Source organism: Parasteatoda tepidariorum, chromosome X1 (genome assembly GCF_043381705.1).
Source record: "Parasteatoda tepidariorum isolate YZ-2023 chromosome X1, CAS_Ptep_4.0, whole genome shotgun sequence".
Classification (NCBI taxonomy): Eukaryota; Metazoa; Arthropoda; class Arachnida; order Araneae; family Theridiidae; genus Parasteatoda; species Parasteatoda tepidariorum.
This window is the reverse complement of record NC_092214.1, coordinates 56,332,522-56,351,772: the sequence shown is the minus strand read 5'-3', so window position 1 is coordinate 56,351,772 and position 19,251 is coordinate 56,332,522. Positions and strand designations below refer to the sequence as shown.

Here is a 19,251-nt window from a genome sequence, read left to right as displayed (position 1 = left end):
GAGAAATAAATTTAACCAAATAAATGATTGCCATGTATCATGATAAAAATACCAAATTTTGCCACATTTACCAAATTTTATCACATATAATAGCACTATATTATGGTTAATTTAAAAAAAAATCAATAGCAATGTGCTTCAGTAAAAATTACCGACCTTTTTGGTGTTCTCATAGAACTAGAATGGCGATACATTTTACTACGTTCTGGCATTTTTGATCGTACTTTTTTTTTCTCAGTGTATAAATTAATTCTTGTTAAAGTTGATATTTCTTAAACTTTGGGTTGAGATATTTTAATAACACCTCACCCCTTACTGGGAAATTATTCAAAATATCTGTAAAAGTTTAAATTACTTAGTGATAAAATTCCTTACAAAGCAAAATTTAGTTTTTTTATAAAATGAAATGTGAAAAAAAGTTTGGAAAAACTAAAATAAACAAGCAACTATTAACTAAATTCCAACACTTCTCCAAATACTCAATTCTATAAACTCATTTTTCTAATAAACTCATTTTTCATATCAAGCACAATATTTCAATATTGCTCCAAGAACATAAAAAAAATATTTATAAGTTTTGCTATGCGAAAAATTAAACTTATATTTTTATATATTAACTAGTCAAGTAAGCTCTTTCCTAACATAAATTCCAAGTTTTTAAGCTTTTAACCGCAAATCCTATTACACTAATTCTTGTAAATAGCTATACTCATTTATCCTTCCTTTTCGTGACAAAATCTTTTTCAGATAAAAGAATCAAATTAGAACATCCGTCATTAGTCTCGCTTGCAATGTACATCCATAATAGAATAAATTTCTTATAGATAGAAAATCATGCTTTACCCTCTTCCGTCGGACCGAAAAATCGAAATTCAGGCGCATGCTCATATATATATATTTTAACTAAGAGATCACGAATAATAAGAGAAAGATGTAAGCAAAGTGCCATTCTTCGAAAAAAAATATCTTTTTATGTTTGGTCTTGACATTGAAATGTAAATTGTGACCAGTACCTGCACATTATGGTAGATAAATGGTTATGGAATGTTAGAGGATGCGAATAGTCTATCTTTCCGGATATCCGTTGGTATCTGGGTTCCCTAAATCAATTTCCTTTTAGTGAAAAGCAGTAGTATAGTTGAGATGGCTGTTTTGGTTTGTCGTCGTAATGATGCAACGTGAAAATGCACGTGGAAATGTTTTGACATTTTAGAATTTATTTTTTTGAAATCGTGTTCCGTTTTTTATTGGAAGTGATTTGTGAATTTATAGCTTCCAGGTTGAATTTTAAAACTCGAACAAAATTGAATATCTCAAAGAAATTGTAGTTCTTATTTTTTCCCTGTTGTTTTATAAAAGAGTAGCATACTTGTTTCATGTAAAATAACCGAACCTAAAGTGTGATAATTATTTTATTTTTAAAAACATCCCTTGAAAAATATTTTATTGTATTCTAGCTATATATTTTATATGAAATAAGTTTTGATAAAAACAGCTTTTCTTTTAATTTTTAACCTCTTACTCTTGTGAAGAAATTCATTTATTTGTTTAATTTTAACTATATTTAATAAAATTTTACTAAGACCAGAAATCAATTAAAATAGTTTCAAATATTATTGTTTCATAAGTTTGCTCAATTTTTGAATGTTGTTAGTTACTTCTTTTAAATAGTCTAACTCTGTATATTTAAGAATATATAATATAATTATAAAAAAGTCGTATATATATTAAAAATAAAATTGGTGCAAAAATATATCGTAACAGATTCATTTATAAAACGGTAATCTGTGATTAAGTTAAGATTTGAAACTGTAGAAAAGGTATGAATCTGTAAAGTTTCTTTGAAAGTAATGAATTATGGGAATGGGACAGTCATGCAAAAAGAAGAAAAAGAAATTCAGTATTACACAGATCGATGAATCAGGAGCAAAACCAGGTAAGTTGTTAAAGTTTATTCTAATTTAAAGACAATTACCAAAAATACTAACATATCAATATTCACAGCCTCATATTTTGATAAGCAGCATTGTAAAATTTCTGTTGATTTAAAATTTGCCATCGCTGTTAGTCAAGCAGTCAAGTCTGTTCGAAAAACAAAACAGGCGCCATAAATCTGTTGGCCTAACTGTAATACCTTCAGTCCAATAAATTTAATTTTGAAGTGTGTTGAACAGTAAAATCGTTGGTATTTGTTAAAACTTTAATACGGTGCTAAATCAAACCACGCTGTTAAAAATTACGGATCAAATTAAAATATAGAGTGCCAGTGCTTTGGTGAAACCTTGTAAAATCCATTTTGTCGCAAAATCCATTTTTAACGTAAAATATTATATCGTAATTTTTACAGAAATAATTATTTAAAGTATTTCAGGGATTTTACAGTAATTATTACTGTAAGAATTACTGTAAAGCTCGTTTTTTTGTTCCGTAACATGTTTCGGTAAAAATAGATATTACGGTAAAAAGTACCGGCACCCTGAGTGTAGGTACTTATTACCGTACTTAATCCGGATTTTTTTACAGTGCGTGCAAATGAATTGTTCTTAAACTTCATTGCACAATACTATGGTTCAACTTAAAAAAAAGCCATTGTTGGACAAGAAATTTAATACTAAACAAAATTGGACCATACGATCACGCAAGCGAATTGTTCTTAAATTTAATTACACAATACTATGGTTCAGCTTGAATCGAATCATTGTTGAAAAGGACACTTAATACTCTATAAAATTGAATTATACAATCGTGCAAAATAATGGTTCCTAAACTAGAGTACAAAATACTCTGGTTCAGCTTGAACACCAAAAATGTTGAACTGAACAAGAAATTTAATCCAGTGTGAAACTGAAGCAAACTATAGTATAAAATAATTGTTCCTAAATTTGATTACACAATAATATGATACTGCTTTAGCAAGAACATTGCACAATCTAATATCTGGTGAAGGTTGCGGTAAAATTGCACGGTATCATAGATTCAATGCTTAGCCAATTTTACCAAGAATGAATGCTAGAAACACAAAATGTAAAAAAAAAAATTGGTGGAAGATGGCAAAGAGCATGTCGTAGTTTAATTATTACTTATTAGGAAAAGGTCTACTGAAATAGTGCCTGGGAATTTCAAGATTAAATAAAGTTTAAAAAATACTGCATTTTTATTTTAATTATTTAAGTAATCATAATTATTTTTATAATAAAAATTTTATAATGAAAATTTTATAATTTAAATCAAAGTTTTTAAAGGTATTCTGTGAGAGAAATGACAAACAATTTTTTATTTTAATCATAATTAAGTTATTATCACATGACTGCATCAACTAATTTATAAAATTATTTTTAAATTCGTACGTTTCAACTCTAAATGCATCTCGCGCAGACCCGTAGCAATAAATAAAAAATTCCAAAGAGAAATCTTGCGTAAAACTGAAATTACTAAGAGGTACGTGTGTAAAGCGGTACTTAAAAGTACAAACTGCTTAAATTATAGAGAAAATCATCAAAGGGGGAAATTTTACACTTACGAGAAACGTGTAAACGTATTAAAATATTTCGCAGTCTTGATTTCGTTACATGCTTTCTGAAGTTTAGCTATCAAACTATGTCTTACAAGCTAAATATTATCAACTACTTAATTATTAATTTTTGTTTGAAGAACTAATTTTAAAGGGTTTAAAAAATCGAACATTTGATCGAAATTGATTTCATTTTTAACCAAAATATGCATTTCTTCATCCAACAGAGTCTGATCTTGGCACCGTATAAAGTTCAAACTTAATCGGATTGACCTCAGTAAGTTTTGAAATAATAAAGGGGAAATACGTTTACAATATAGTTAAATTTTCGTCATTGAGGGGAGGGTTTAATAATAAGCTACTTTTTCAAACTATTCAGACGAGATTATTTTAAGAAAAACACCATGACTTCCATGCAGACCAAAAGATGTTTCATTGATACTCCAATGTTCATTCCATACAGATCACTCCATGTGATTAAATATTCAAGCCATGTGAAAAACCCTGTTAAAACCTATCTCGAAACAAAAATAAGATACAGTTTGATGTAACAATATAACTTTAGAAAAGATGAGGTTTATCACTATAACTTGTCGCAAAAATTTTATTTGTTAAAGTTAAATCACTTTGAACTTATTACTTTTAACCAGATAACTCTGAAAACAATGTTAGAAATTTACTTTCTTCATTTTCAGTTACTTTGGATGATTTTCAAATATTAAGAGCTATTGGCAAAGGAAGTTTTGGAAAAGTAAGTTGGAATTATTTTGTTAAGAAAACTAGCACAATTTGTTTATTATTGTTTGGCAGAATACAAAAACTTTCTTAGGCTTTCAAAGCGAATGTCCTAAAATTCAGTGCTAAACAGGTTATTTTGTTCAAGTTGTGACGAAAGCTTAAGTAAAAACAGAGAACATGTCATAAAAATGCAACAATATATACTGGGAAATTATNTTTCGATTTATGAAAGCTTTAAGCTCCATTTTTTCTAGAAAAAGAACAAACAAACAAAAAAAATCTTTAAAAACACACTATCCTAATTTTTTTCGAATTCAGTTAACTATTAGTCGAAACAGAGCCTATCTATTCATTTTCTTTTCGTTATTTAAACATTCATTATCTATTTATTAATATGATTAAAAGTCAAGATTCGTAATCTGAATTTCAACAACGAATTTTCATTTGTAAATTTTAAGTAAACATTCAGAAAAAATTACTTGGATAATGGTATTAATACCCAGAAAAATTAAATCGCTGACCTACAAAAAAATAAATCAACCTAATGCTTTCTCTTAAATCATTATGTGACATTTAAAATTTCTATTTTAAGAGGGAATCAACTTATTTTGAGATTTAAAAAAAATAATAAGGTAAATCGGTTAAATTAAGTAAACCAGATTATGTAACCGGAGTAAAATTTCCATACTGTTTTGTTTGGTAATGACATCCCTGGTGAAATATATATATATATATATATATATACAAACGGTATTTAAACCCATTTTCGTTGAGATGGTAACAATTTACGGGAAATTCTAAAATTATAGTTCTACACATTGCGCGAACGAAAAGTACAAAACTGAAAAGCAAATTGAACCGAATAAATTGTCTGAATTAGGTTTCATGATAAAATTAACAAATTTTACGATATTTACTAAATATTATCACATATCATGTTTACTGATAGTTTTACCCAAATCTTTACTGAAGCCCTTCGGTAAAAATCAACGAGCTTTTTGGAATCCCCATAACGCCAGAAATACAGTAAACTTTATTATTAACTAGTAATTTACACAGTACTTTTTTATCAGTGTTATGTGCATTTCTTGTGGGAAAAAAACACAGGAAGAAACACTTCCTTTGTTACGCTTGGAATACATAGTTTTAAGTGATAAATACCATGCTCAGACAAATTTGTTTTGGATAAATAAATTATTTTATGGCTTTTCCGTTCCTTTTTCTTGACAGATCAAAACACTAAGAGATTAATACATTATGATTATAGATTATACGTCGCATCCTTCTTGAAATATTTATCATATGCTCATAGCACTATAGCTGCTGATCGTTGAAGAAACTATCTAGTTTCAAAATTTTGTTATTAGTGTCAGGAAAATCATTTATAATGTTTTTATTTTTCTATACATTTTCAATATTCTAAGTATGGAAAATCCCTAAATAAATACAGGCACTCACCAAATGCGAAAAATTTGATTTCATTGAACAATCAAATAAAAAAAATAATGTACGAAAAAAAAATAAGTTTTAAAGAAATCAATCTTTATTTTAATATTCTAAAACGGGAAAAGAAAGTAATGCTTCAGAATAAAGCAAGGCAACCTTTTTAATTACAAATCGAAAAGCAAAATATGATAAGATTTATATTATGATGTGAATTTTAAACATCGTTATTTTAATAAATAGCATTTTATTCATAATTACAGGATGTTAAGCAATCACAACTCTTAACATATTCAATTTGGGTAGCAAGTTGTAAGTTAAATAGTATAATAAATCTTAAAAGCCTTTTATCTTTCGGTCTGGAGTAAAAAGATATCTTTAATGGTTGTCGTTCAAATAATTTCTCTTTCCGCTGGTAATAAAACTTGTTTTGATGCTATTAATCTCGAATTGTCAATTAATGATTCGTCAGGTTTAGTAAACGTTTTTGTTTCTTCCTAATTCGCATAAATAGTAATTTATGACCCTAATACTTCGACTTCAATATGTATGAAAGGATGTGAATACGAAACATCCTGTATACAATTCTACACCGTTTCTTAGATCTCAATTAAATAGAGTTAAGAGTGTTGTCATATCATTAGAGGCATAACGTGTTTCCTATATTTTTTACTTCCATTTTTTCCCTAAATTTATATTTTTACTTAATTCTTAATAAATAAAAAAGTTAATGAATTGAAGGTCAAGCATAACCAAGTATTAGAAACTATTTTCAAGTTTTTTATTTTTTAAATTGCTCTCCTATTAGTGTAGAAATGGGTCTGGGGTTCACTTCTTTCACCAAATTAATTAAAATATTAATGTTAGGTTTCATGAGGTAGGCTAATTTGGCTTGCCATATGGCAAGGCTCATTTCAAATAAAGTGATAATAATTTATTTTCCCCTATATTTAGAATCATGGGATATTACTATTTTTTACATTGGCTTTTTACATTGAAAGGTTGGAGTATCTTGCCAAAATCTTAGTTGCTATTTTGTTTTTACCATACGAGACTATATGTAAGATTTTGTGACTCTCAGTTTTTCCTGGAACATTCAACAGCAAAATAAAAATAAAAAATTTGATGTGGAATTATGAGTTTGCCATTTTTCTGAAGTTATTCTGTTTTAATAAAGGTTATAGGTAAAATACCTCTCACCAGCATCATTAATTTTTAAGTGTCAATTAGTTTTTAATGTAAAAATTAATTTTTAAATGTAAAAATTAATCTTTAAATATAAAAAGAATTTTCAAATTCATGATTTATGCAGTCATCTACTGATAGCTTCAGAAAATACAAAAACAAAATTACCAATGAAGGTCTTATATAAATGAAGGTGTTTATATAAATGAGAACAACAGTAAAGGTTTGCGTGGATAGGTTTGCACTTCTACGCTATGCGCTCATTCATTTGATCATTTGTCATTGAGCATATTTGACATTATAAATATGGAACTTATTAAGTCGATTACTTATAAACACAGATGGAAAAGTTTATGGAAAGTTATGGAAAAGTTATGGGAGCGAGATAATATTCAAATATTCAATCACAATATATTATCTCGCATATANCAGGGAAAGATTACACAATATTTATTTAATAATTCTTGGAGAGAGAACAGTCATTCAAGTGACAGAAAATCGTTGTGCTCTTCAATAAAAGTTAGGGAATATCTGGCAAAGTAAATCGGTAAAATATTTCGTTTTAGGGAATAAGGGAAATCTTAGTAATTATACTTAGTTGATTAAAAAGGTCAAGGGAAATTTATCAATTTAGATTTCTCATGCTTAGTTACAGGGATAAACATTAAAATGTTAATTAATGTATACTTGAACTAAAAATAGATTAAAATACAGGATGTGATTAGTAAGGAAAATGTGAGAAAGAGCGTTTCGTTTATAATAATAAATTAAGAAAAAGATTTAGATAAAGGAATGACATAAAAAGAATAGTTGAAGATAGATACTATCCTGTTCGAATTAATTGGGACAAATGAAAAAAAAGTGATTTATTGAAACTTTAGCTTTTAATCATTACATACCTTAAGTTACATTGATACACGATATAAAGTATGCCCTCCTTTAGCAGATATGACTTCAAGAACACGTTTTGGCATTGATTCCACTAGTGTAGCGTACATGTTCTTGACTTCATCGTCGAGGAACCATACTTGAATAGCACTTTTTATCATTTGTTCTGCTGTCGTGCAATTCATCTTGGCTAAGCGATTTTTTAGAATATGCCACATATTCTGAATGGGATTTAGGTCTGGTGAATTACCAGGCCAATCAAGCACTTTTATTTTGTTTTCTCGCATAAAATTCTGGTCCAGTTCGGAATTGTGACAAGGGGCCAAATCATGTTGAAATGTTCCGTCGAATGTTTCCATGAATGGAACAATCCTACTATGTAATATATCGATGTATTTGGCTGAATTCATCATGTCTTTTAGAGGCACTAAGCTTCCAGTGCTATTTGTTGTGAAGAAACCCCAAAACATTTGTTTAGAAGGTTGTTTTACAGTCTGTTGGATATGATCTGGTCTCAGACTTTCGCCTTCACTTCGTCTAACTACACTTGATTTTTGTCCTTGCACAAATAAATGTGTTTCATCACTGAAGACCACTTTCTTCCAGTCATTTACAGTCCATTTTTGGTATTTTCTGGCCCATGCTAAGCGCTTTTTCATCATTTTCTGAGTTAGAAATTGTTTTTTCCTTGCTCTTCTTGCCTTACGTCCAACTTTCTGGAAGCCTTTTTCGTACAGTTGAAGTACTCACATCAGCACCACAATCCAATAAATCCCTTCGGAGGTCTGTGCTCGTCTTTCTTGGATTAATTTTACTATTTCTTATTAGATTTTTATCAGTTCTTGGAGTAGTTTTCCGTTTGCGCCCACATTTTCCTTTTCTTTTTGGAGAGGATGAGCCGGAATCTTAAAATGTTCTAAGAATTCTGGAAACACTAGATTTCCCTACACCAACTGCTGTAGCTATGTCTCTTACAGTCATAGAAGTGTGTTCATTAAGAGCTATATTTTAGAGCGCTTCCTCGGACTAATATCAATCTTTTATAAGCACATAACTTGTGTTAAACTAAACTCAAAATTATAACCACCAGTTTCCACACTGAAATGCTCACAACTGAACTACAAACACACTAAAACCAGTCAGATGAGTAAATTATAGTGAAGGTCTATCCGTCACCGCAGCTCAAGGCAGATATAGCTGGTTTGAAGCGGTTCGGGACATCACTGGCAATCCCATACCAACTCGAATGAGAAAATCTTGCTTGTCCCAATTAATTCGAACACTATAGTAGATATGTTGCTGCAGTACTCACTTCTTTGCTAAAAACAATAACTCATCTACTCCATAGACCCATAGATCTTTCTAAAAGTTTTATGTGTTCAAACTATTTCTGCCAACAGTTGTTACAAAATAATCCAAATGTTCAAAACGTATGATTATTAAAGACATTCTCAGAGCACTTTTGGACAACTGAAGCATTTTCAGAAAAAAATAGCGTCCATATCTTGACTTGAATCCAGTTTTTAGAAATTCACACATTTTAAAAAATTCACACAGTGTCCGCTCTATTGCTTCATTGATATGGACAATGGTTATTTCACATAAAACCAGTTTTAAAAGATTCACTCTTTTCAAAAATGTTTAAAAAATTCACAAAGTGTTAGCTCTATTGCTTCTTTAAACATTCAAGTCTCAGAGGATTAAATTAAAGAGTCTGCATGATAGACCACACATAAAATGTTAGCATTAAAACACAAAAGAGAAGGCAGATGATTTTATGATTAAAATTACTATACGCTGAGATGGAATATTAAAAGCCGATACTTAGGTGCCGGAGTTTGCTTTAAAACTACTTAATAAAGCTTGAAAGAAGTAATTTTTCAATAAATAAATAAATGAAATAATTTAAAACTTCTAATAAAGTTGCATATGAAAAGTGCTCTAGCGTAACAGGCATTAATGCAACAGCGGTTCAAATTTTGAATTGTAAGGTCTACATTCTTTCACATAATTTTAAATTACGTAATTTGAGATGACAAAACGTAAAATTTGAGCGAAATCGGTTAATAAGTTCCCGAGAAATCGAATCTTAAGAAAGTCGTATATTTGAAATTCGACTTCTTATAAACTATTTGACGAATTTAGCTCAAATTTATATTTTGCCATTTAAAATTACGTGCTTTGAAATTATATAAAAATTGTGTACTTCACAGCTCAAAATGTTTTCGACAGTTATAAAATAAAATAATGATAAATAATAAATATTTACTAAAATTTTTCTGTATGAAATTATCTTTGGATAATTGTGTGCAATTTTTTTAAAGATCTTTTCGAAAAGATAAGGAATTAAGCGAATTAAAATAAAGATCTTTTATTTTAATTCGCTTAAAAAGTTCTCCAGATATGGCGAAATACGCAAAAAGTAAAATTAACATTACGGTGTCCAAACTTTGGATAGCTCCCCTCACTAAACTGTGGGTTCCAGAATACGGCTACCCCTATATTTTGGGAGTCAGAAATCCTAATCCATTTCAAAAAATGTATGTTTATTCAAAGAAAGTATGTTTTTGTGTCTGATTTCGTAACTTAAAATATCATATGCACTTATTAAATAGCATATTTGAGGTCCTCCTCCTCTTGAATCATTAAGTTTTAGTCCTAAGACGCGAAGATCCGATCATCAGATCAAAAGTAATTCATGAAGGTCTTTTTTTTTGTGATCTGTACCTTATGTGATAGGTTCATGCAAAGGATTTTCTTCATGGCTATAAGGAGCAAGGGCATCTAAAATAGCATTATAGGGTTTATCTGCTTCGGTAAAAATTTAAAGTATTCATTGTTAGATTCAAGGAAACAAAATATTTCTTTTGCCTTTTAGGTTTGTATTGTACAGAAAAAAGACACCATGAAAATGTACGCTATGAAGTATATGAACAAAAGTTGCTGCATTGAAAAAGATGCATTCAAAAATGTTTTGAAAGAAATTGAAATTTTGATTGAGCTTGAGCATCCTTTTTTGGTTAATCTGTGGTTTACGTTTCAAGTAAGTTATAACTTTACTTACAATGATGTCATTTTAAAGTAATCAACAAAGGTCAACAAATGTGTGTTTTTAAAATTCAACTTAAAATTTTTCTTCAACTAAGCTCTTCAATTATGAGTAGTTTCTTTACAGGATGAAGAAGACATGTTCATGGTTACAGATCTTCTACTTGGGGGAGATTTGAGATATCATCTGCAGCAAAGTAGTTCCAATTTTGATCAAGATCGAGTAACACTCTATATATGTGAAATCGCATTAGTTTTAGACTACCTAAGGTCAAAAAGAATCTTGCACAGGTTGGACAATAGTTCTTTAAAATGAGATATTTTTAATATTTTTTAAAAAATTATTTGCTTAACTCACTAATGGCTTACAATAAAATGTGATCTATTTATGAAAAACATTTATATAAGTGAAGTGTTAGTACATATTCATTCCCATTCGTCTATGGCACTAGGATATTCCATACTGCTACTTTAAAAAAGGCAATGTGCTATGATATCAGACCCAAGTATAAACATTTTTATTACTAATATATTCTGGTAGGCAGAAGTATGTAGTTTCTGAAAAATGAATCCCATGCTGAAAAAAAGTATAGTTAAAACCACCCGAATGTAGTAACATTTACCGTTTTTCTGGCTTCAAGGAACACCAAAGAGCTTGGTAATTTTTATCGATGTGCTTTGGTTAAGATTTTAGTAAAATTAGTAAAGAAATATTGCTCTATAATATCTAATAAAATTTGGTATGTTTATCGTGATACCTTAGTGCAAGAAATAAAAGGAATTTATTCTGTTAAATTCATTTTTCAGTTTTGTATTTTTTACTAAATGTGCTGTAATAAGAACTATAATTTTTAAATCCTGTATTTCCAGTAAACCGCTAACATTTGAGCGGAGAAATTAGACAATTAATGGTTTGAACATCATATACATATAACCATAATACCAGAATTATGTTTTTTATTTCAGAAATATCATTACCATACTCTATGGTAATTTTACGGGATTTTTTTTCTTCATGTAATCATGAAATTTTTATAGTACCCAATTATCCCTTTTTGGAAAAAAAAAAGAAAAGCTGTTCTTTTAAAAAGACAACAGTCACAAATAGGTTAAAGTAGACCAACTTTTGATCATACAAGTTAACTCATAATTTGAAAATATTTATTATGTAATTCTAGAATGACCAAGCAAAGTTTTGTTGAAACTTGCATTCTGCTGTTGAATTCTTCATTTTTTTTAATTCCTGCAGTTCACTTTTGTTAATTTCTTTGTGACAAAATGGAATATTCGTTCCAAAATTAGGTGCAATGGAAATCAATAATATAGAAAGGTTTCATAGCATGTTTTCACACTGAAGAAAGTTTGGTAAAATAACCGCACTGTATTGTATTGACATTTCTGGAAAAGAAAACTATAAATCTTGTTAATAAAATCGAAATATACGATATTAAGCAGTTTATTTGGTAATTTTTTCATTCATATGATAAAGGTTTACTGGAAATTCTGGTTTTCAAAATTTATAGTTCGTAATATCCCACATTTAATAAAAAATACAAAACTTAGAAGGAAAAAAAAACTTAACCGAATAAATGTTTTCATTCCATGTTTAACTGTATCTTGATAACCAAAGTTCACCCCATTTACCAAATTTTATCGTATATTATAAAATTATATTTATTGGTAATTTTATCAAAATTATTACTTAAGCGCGTCTGTAAAAATTACGGGGCATTTTTTTTTTCTTGGAGCCAGAAACACGGTAAATTTTACCATATTTCGGTTGCTTTGACCATAATTTTTCTCAAATTGCATTTCCTGTTCAAAACTGATTACACGCATTTTGGAATGCAAATTATTATTTAATATATAGCACAATAAAGACAAAATGGATAAGAAGAAAAAAGAGAAAAGCGAAGAAAATTAATAAGTTTTATTTACTGCTCATAACTGCAAGTGTATAGAACTCATAAAATAAGTTAAAAATGACATTAAAAGGAAAAAAAATTTAAAATAAACTATTTTTAAAAATATTAAATATATATATATATATATATATATGGAAAAATTCCCAAATGAATGATTTAAATACCGCATATTTTAGTTTATAAAGCCAGAATTATGCTTTTTTTCTTTGTTTTTTACCGGAAATGTTATTATCGTATAGTATGGTATAGTATCATAGTTTTTTCCTTACATTTCCTATTTCATAAACCTATAAGACATTTCAAACTAAAACTATTATTATGCTTCTACAAATGCAATTCTTCAGACTCTAAGAGAATACTTTATATGTTTCATATTATAAACTATCCTAATATTTATTGAAATGTTTAATAAACAATATTTATTTAATAAGTGAATATTAAAATGAATTTATAGTTTTTTTATTAACTTTAGAAAATACACGAATTAGAAGGTAGGAGCAGTTTTTGGTTTTAAAACTTTGTATGAAAACTCCTTATTCAGAATATTATGTTTTAATTTATTCCATGCAGCAAGTCACGCAATTTCAATTTGTCGCTAAATAAATATTTACTTACGGTAAATTTTAAATAAAAACAAACTAAACTTTAGATTAAAAACAGAAGAGGTTTAACTCATATTTATTTAGCGGGAAAGTTTCTTTTTAAATTTTCGCTTTACACAGTCCTGTTGATTTTATTGATTTGTATATGTTGGCTTGAAATTTCTAGGATTTAAAAATAAAAATTAATTTGACAAATTAAACAATAGATAAAAATCTACTTTCCAACCGTATCTAAAAGTACGTCTTAACAAATCATAATAGTTTCCAATTAAAGCTGACTCTTTCTATTTGACTAAATCCGTGAGTACTATTACTCGATATATAAATCATTAAAATTAATATCAGAAAATGGAGTGTTGAAATTATTCCCTATTATTGATCTTCAACATCCGTTCTTCCTCTCATGCATTATAATAATGCTATTTGACACTGAATCATTGCTCCTTCCTTTAGAATTTTGAACATGAGCCATGAAATATTATAGTCCATAAACCGATAAAAGAGTAATTATGAGATTTCTGCGATAAAAGCTCATTCAATACATGTAATGATGATAATAAACTAAATCTAATAACTAGAAGGTTAAGTTGTAATATCATTTTAAAGAGAGCCACTAGAAGATTAAGTTTATGAATGAAGAACTTAATTATATCGCTGCATGAGAAAAAAGGACTTAACTGTTTAAATTACTTTTCGAGAAACTGGAGGGGAAAAAAATTTAAAAAAAAGCTCTAATTTTTTCTGTTAGTGCGAAAAGTCTGAAAATAATTTACTTTATGGTCTTGTTCATAAAGTTCTTTCAGCATGCTTTTATTTTTAATTCACAGAGTTTTGACTGAATGAATTAAAAGTTTAGACCGTGAACAGAGACTTTTTTAGGAAGCATTTAAGAAAATGTAAAGTTCTCTCGGTATCTCGGTATTAATTTACATTGAAAGGAAAGAAGATTACATATATATATAGCAAAATAAATAAATACAAAAAAATAAATTAAAATTTTTTTTTGGATTTTTTTATTATTTCTTTTCTTTTATTTTTTTTCCCCCAGTTGTTTGTCATTTTTTTATTATTATTTTTCTTTTTCCCCCTTTTTCACTGTAATTTTCCTTTGTTTTATCCTCATTTTGAACTTATATATATATATATATAAAGAGAGAGAGAGAGATTTCATTCCTGTTTATTCGTTATTGGTGTACTTAAGAGGCTAGAGCACTTCGTAAGTACATTTAACTGTGAGGATTGGGGAATAAAAAAGATTCATACTCAAACCATATTTTTATTACTTATTTATCTAACTATTAAGTGTCCTCCACACTTATACTTCTTGTTTTCAAATTTCGAACTAATATTAATCACTTAATCACTAATAATTCTCAACACATGAAGAAGCAGTTTAGATAAATATTTTCAACATCATCATCTCTTTTCATGTCAGTGGCACATAAGAGTAAGTGGCACATCATGGCGAGTTAGTTTTGGGCATCCTCTCGATCGTTTCCCACCTGGTGGCAAGTTCGTTATTAACTTTCTTTGTCTATTCTTAACATATGGCCGCTAAAGCGCCATCTCAATTTCCTCATATATGGAAACTGGCTGAAACACAATATTAAAAATTTAATGTTTTTTAAAATCAAGGTTTGAGAATTATTATAAATTATTTTTTTAACTAACACCATCACCAATGAGAAAAATATTTAATCTTTTTCTCTAAAAACAGGAGTTCTGTTATCAGGATTGACTTCTGATTGGTTTCTGAAGATGTACAGAACTTCAGTCCACAGTTGGGCTTAAACTATGCCACAAGATTCTCTATGCCATACATTCTAGATTTTTTTTGATTAATTCATAGTCTTTATGATCAAGAAGGTATGAATGTTCTTGACCTAAAAAAATAATTAAAATCTCTGAGCGCAAACTGGAATCAGGAAGGCTAGTAATTTTTCCATTGGAAGGGCACTTACCTTTATATTAGTGCCTATGCCAGGAGTTATCAAAAAGAAATCGTGTTTCGTCACGACAAAATACCAGTTTCCTTTTAAAAACTCAATCCCATAAGGAATTATTATGAAGCATTTTAATGAATATAAATTAGTTTTAAGGCATCCGTGGAATATTTACTTTACAATGCTTTGTTTATTTGCACTTGTCTTGCCATTGCATTTCTCTTGCCGTTGAGAGAGGAAGTCAAATAATCTACCTCGTAGTTCTTTCAACAGACATATTTCAATTGCAGAATCATTCTTTTTTATATTTTATCAAGCAATTTCTTTCCTTTCTTTCATTGTTATTTTTTTATTATAACAAATCTTAAAATCAAATCATTGAATTTGTTTTTAATTATAGTTGCGCCTTTGTGTTGGTGCGTAATTTCCTAAAATTTACAAAACCTTTGAAATTCAATTATTTCACGTAATCATGCAATATTAATTATTACTGCAATAGAAAAATCAGCTTGAAATATCGTCTAAAAGTTAAATAAAAATCGCATATTATACATATCAAAAATAATGCACAATATAATTATTTTGATAAAATAAAACCTTGCCTTAAAAAATATTAACTTGTTTTCCTTTTTTTAGAGACATTAAGCCAGATAATATTCTAATAGATGACACTGGTAAGTACTTTAGACACTTAGTTTGACAATTTTCTAGCATTAGTTTTCTATAATTTAAGAAATAATGACTACGGAATTTATTGCGCATTGCTCTGAGAAATCGGTTACTAATCCTTTTAAAAAAATTCTAGCTTGAAAGAGTCTCAAATTTGTAATAGTGATATAGATTAGGACGAAACATTTATCTTTATTGATAAGTTAAGCAAAAATAAACAAACTTTGGCTGGATAGATTGTGTGTATTAAATCCTGCACTTTAAATAGATCAATTGTCAAAGATAATCAAGGAGAAATATACTAAATTTAAATATATCTTTGATAACATTTTAACAGCAAAAGTAAAAGCATCCAGGATTATAATCAAAAAAGTGGAACATAAGATAAAGTATAAAGCATAGCGCAAAAAGAGAGAAATAAAAAAATTTTACAATGGTCAATTTTACTAGTTAAAACCAACTAATCATATTTTCACAGGGGGTGCCTGTAAACGTGCCATTTTTCTTCACGTTCATGAGAAAAGGCCAGTCTTTGAAAAAAATATCTTCTGAAAAAGTGTTAAAAAACTGTTATCCAAATTTTGAGCATTTGTTTTCTTGATATCGATGAATAAAATTGTCTATTTGTGATTTTAGGATTTTGATAGTACAAATAAAAGTGTTTTTATCCACTAAATTTGCATAAAATCCAAAATCTCATTTTTATCCACAAGACTGCGGGACATCATATAAGAAAAAATTTAAATGAATCACACTTCAATTTTTAATTAAAATAGGCAGGAATTTTCCAGTTAACCCAATAAGTATGAATTGTGCTTGATGAGTAGGTGGGTAGGTACTTTATTTACGTCGCACTGGAGCTGCACAATGGGCTATATGTGCTTAATATTGTATGCGTGGATACATGAAAAATGCTTGATTTATAACTTTTAAAATTTTTACCGTAATTGCGATAAATACTTCTATTTCAGTCAAAAGCATTTGATATTACTTGAGCATAATTAGTGCTTTTAAAAATTATTTTCACATAATTTCATTTCTTTGTATATCTAATAAAATAAAGTATATTTTTGCCTAGATAACTGACTAAGAGTAACTTTTTAATTTTTGTTTTAGGGCATGTTCATATCACAGATTTTAATATAGCAACAAATTTAAAAGAAGGAGAAGCAGTTACATCCGTATCGGGTACAAAGCCATACATGGGTAATATTATATTTAATATTTAATAAATAAAATGTTTAGGTTAAAACTTTTAAACATAATGAAAGAAATGGTTTTATTATATTTTTTTGTTATATTAATAGAGCTTCTGCCCATGAAAAAAAAAGTTTTAGAGAGCAATCTTTAAATTATATCATTTATTCTTTGTAATTTTTTGAACATGAAAATAAATATATCAAGCACATTGAAAAAAATCAGGATCAAAATAGAATAGAAAAGTACTGGCACTCAGGGTGCAATCAGGGTACCGTAAAATCCATTTTTACCAGAACATGTTACGGAACAAAAATCTTACCTTAACAACAGCAATAATTATCTTAAAATCCCTGAATCACTATAAATAAATATTACTGCAAAATCTATGGTACATTTTACAGTAAAAATAGATATTACGGTAGAATAAATTTTATGAATTATTCCACTTGATTTAATTAAATTTTATATTTTCCATTTTATTTACAGTGATCACCACTAATGAAATTACTGGAATATAAAATCAGCCACTTTTTAAAATCAAATTTGCAAGAACGGAATCATTAAATTATCAAGACATGCTAAAATCATTCTCTAATAAAATCATTATCGCCATTTTATAAAATGTGTTTTTTGTCGGGACTATGTTTAAAAATGGAAGTAATCAGCGTTTTCTTTACTGAATATTTAGAACTTCCATTTCCCCCAAGTTTTGAAAGTATTTAAAAAACAAATTTCATTCGACCCCTAACTAACAAAGAAAAGAAAATGATACAAATGTAGATTGCAATCTTAGGGAGATTAAAGGGGGATAAATAAAAACATGAAAATGGGGAATATATTCCATTGAATACTGTTAATCGATTAAGTAAAATTACGGAATGCTCATCATTAAATGTCAATAATCATCACTCATTCGATGATTCAATATGAAGTAAATGTATCCTCAATAAATATCAGATAAGCGCTTGATATTTTGAAATAAACTAACAGTAAAAAAACAGTTATGAAATCAGACACATAAACATACCTTTTTTTTGATGGATTTGGATTTCTGTCCTCTAAAATATAGGGAGTAGCAGCAGTCTGGGAAGTATTATCCCAATAGTTTAGTCAGGTGAGAGGTACCAAGTTTGGAAAATTTAATGTTAATTTTACTTTCAACATATTCAACATATATCGAGAACTTTTTAAGAGAATTGAAAAAAAATTTTACGCAATTATGTGGTTTGTTTACCTAAAGATAATTCCATGCAAAATGTAACTCTTGGTATATATTTAATAATATATAATAATAGTCGAAAAACTTATTAATATTTTAATAATAGTAGAAAAACTTTAATTGTTAGGTATACAATTCTTTATATCATTTTGAAGAATGTAATTTTATATAGCAAAATACAAAGTCTGAGCAAAATCGGTCAAATAGTTAATGAGAAATCGAATTTTGGAAAATTCGAATTTTTAAAATTCTATTTTGTTAAAACTATTCAACCAATTTTGATTGAATTTTGTATTTATCCATGTAAAAACACTTTCCTTGAAATGATAAAAAATTTTATACCTTACAATTAAAATTTTTCCGCCTATTATTAAATAAAATAATAAAAAATAGTAAATACTCAATTAAAGTTTTTTTTCCATTGAATTATTTTTGGCTAAACGTATATCATATTTGAGTCCTAAAATTTCTCAATTCGCTTAAAACTTTCTCGAGCTATGGTGAAATTTGGAAAAAGTTTAGTTAACATTAAGGGGTGAAAATTTTGGACCTCACTTCTGACCAATCAATTGGGACCATATTTCTCAGATTGCGGCTATCCTCTATATTTCGGGGGGTGAAATATCGAAATCCGTGAAAAAAAGATATATTTATATTTGTCTTCTTCACTTAAAAAAAAAGATATATTTATTCAGAGAGAGTACGTATTTGTGTCTGGTTAAATAGTAAGCTCTCTAATTCTATAGTTAATTAGCATGCTTGAAGTCACCCTCACGAATCGTTAAGATTGAGTCTCAGAAAGTAAAGATCCGACTTTAGATCAAAAGTTATTCAGAGTGGTCCGCTTATTTTTTTCGTGAGATTAGTTATGGAGGTGAGA

At 28.3% G+C, this 19,251-nt stretch overlaps 1 protein-coding gene across 1 annotated transcript in view; it reads left to right on the top strand.

Moving 5' to 3' along the window:
* The first annotated feature begins 896 nt into the window (after positions 1-896).
* Positions 897-19,251, top strand: part of LOC107448953 (serine/threonine-protein kinase 32C) — a 35,720-nt gene continuing 17,365 nt past the window's right edge. The window contains exons 1-6 of the mRNA XM_016064329.3: positions 897-1,936; positions 4,207-4,262; positions 10,644-10,808; positions 10,941-11,104; positions 15,920-15,957; positions 17,069-17,158. Of these exons, the coding sequence (XP_015919815.1) occupies positions 1,858-1,936; positions 4,207-4,262; positions 10,644-10,808; positions 10,941-11,104; positions 15,920-15,957; positions 17,069-17,158 (592 nt within the window). The 5' untranslated portion in view covers positions 897-1,857. The remainder of the gene's footprint in view (positions 1,937-4,206; positions 4,263-10,643; positions 10,809-10,940; positions 11,105-15,919; positions 15,958-17,068; positions 17,159-19,251) is intronic.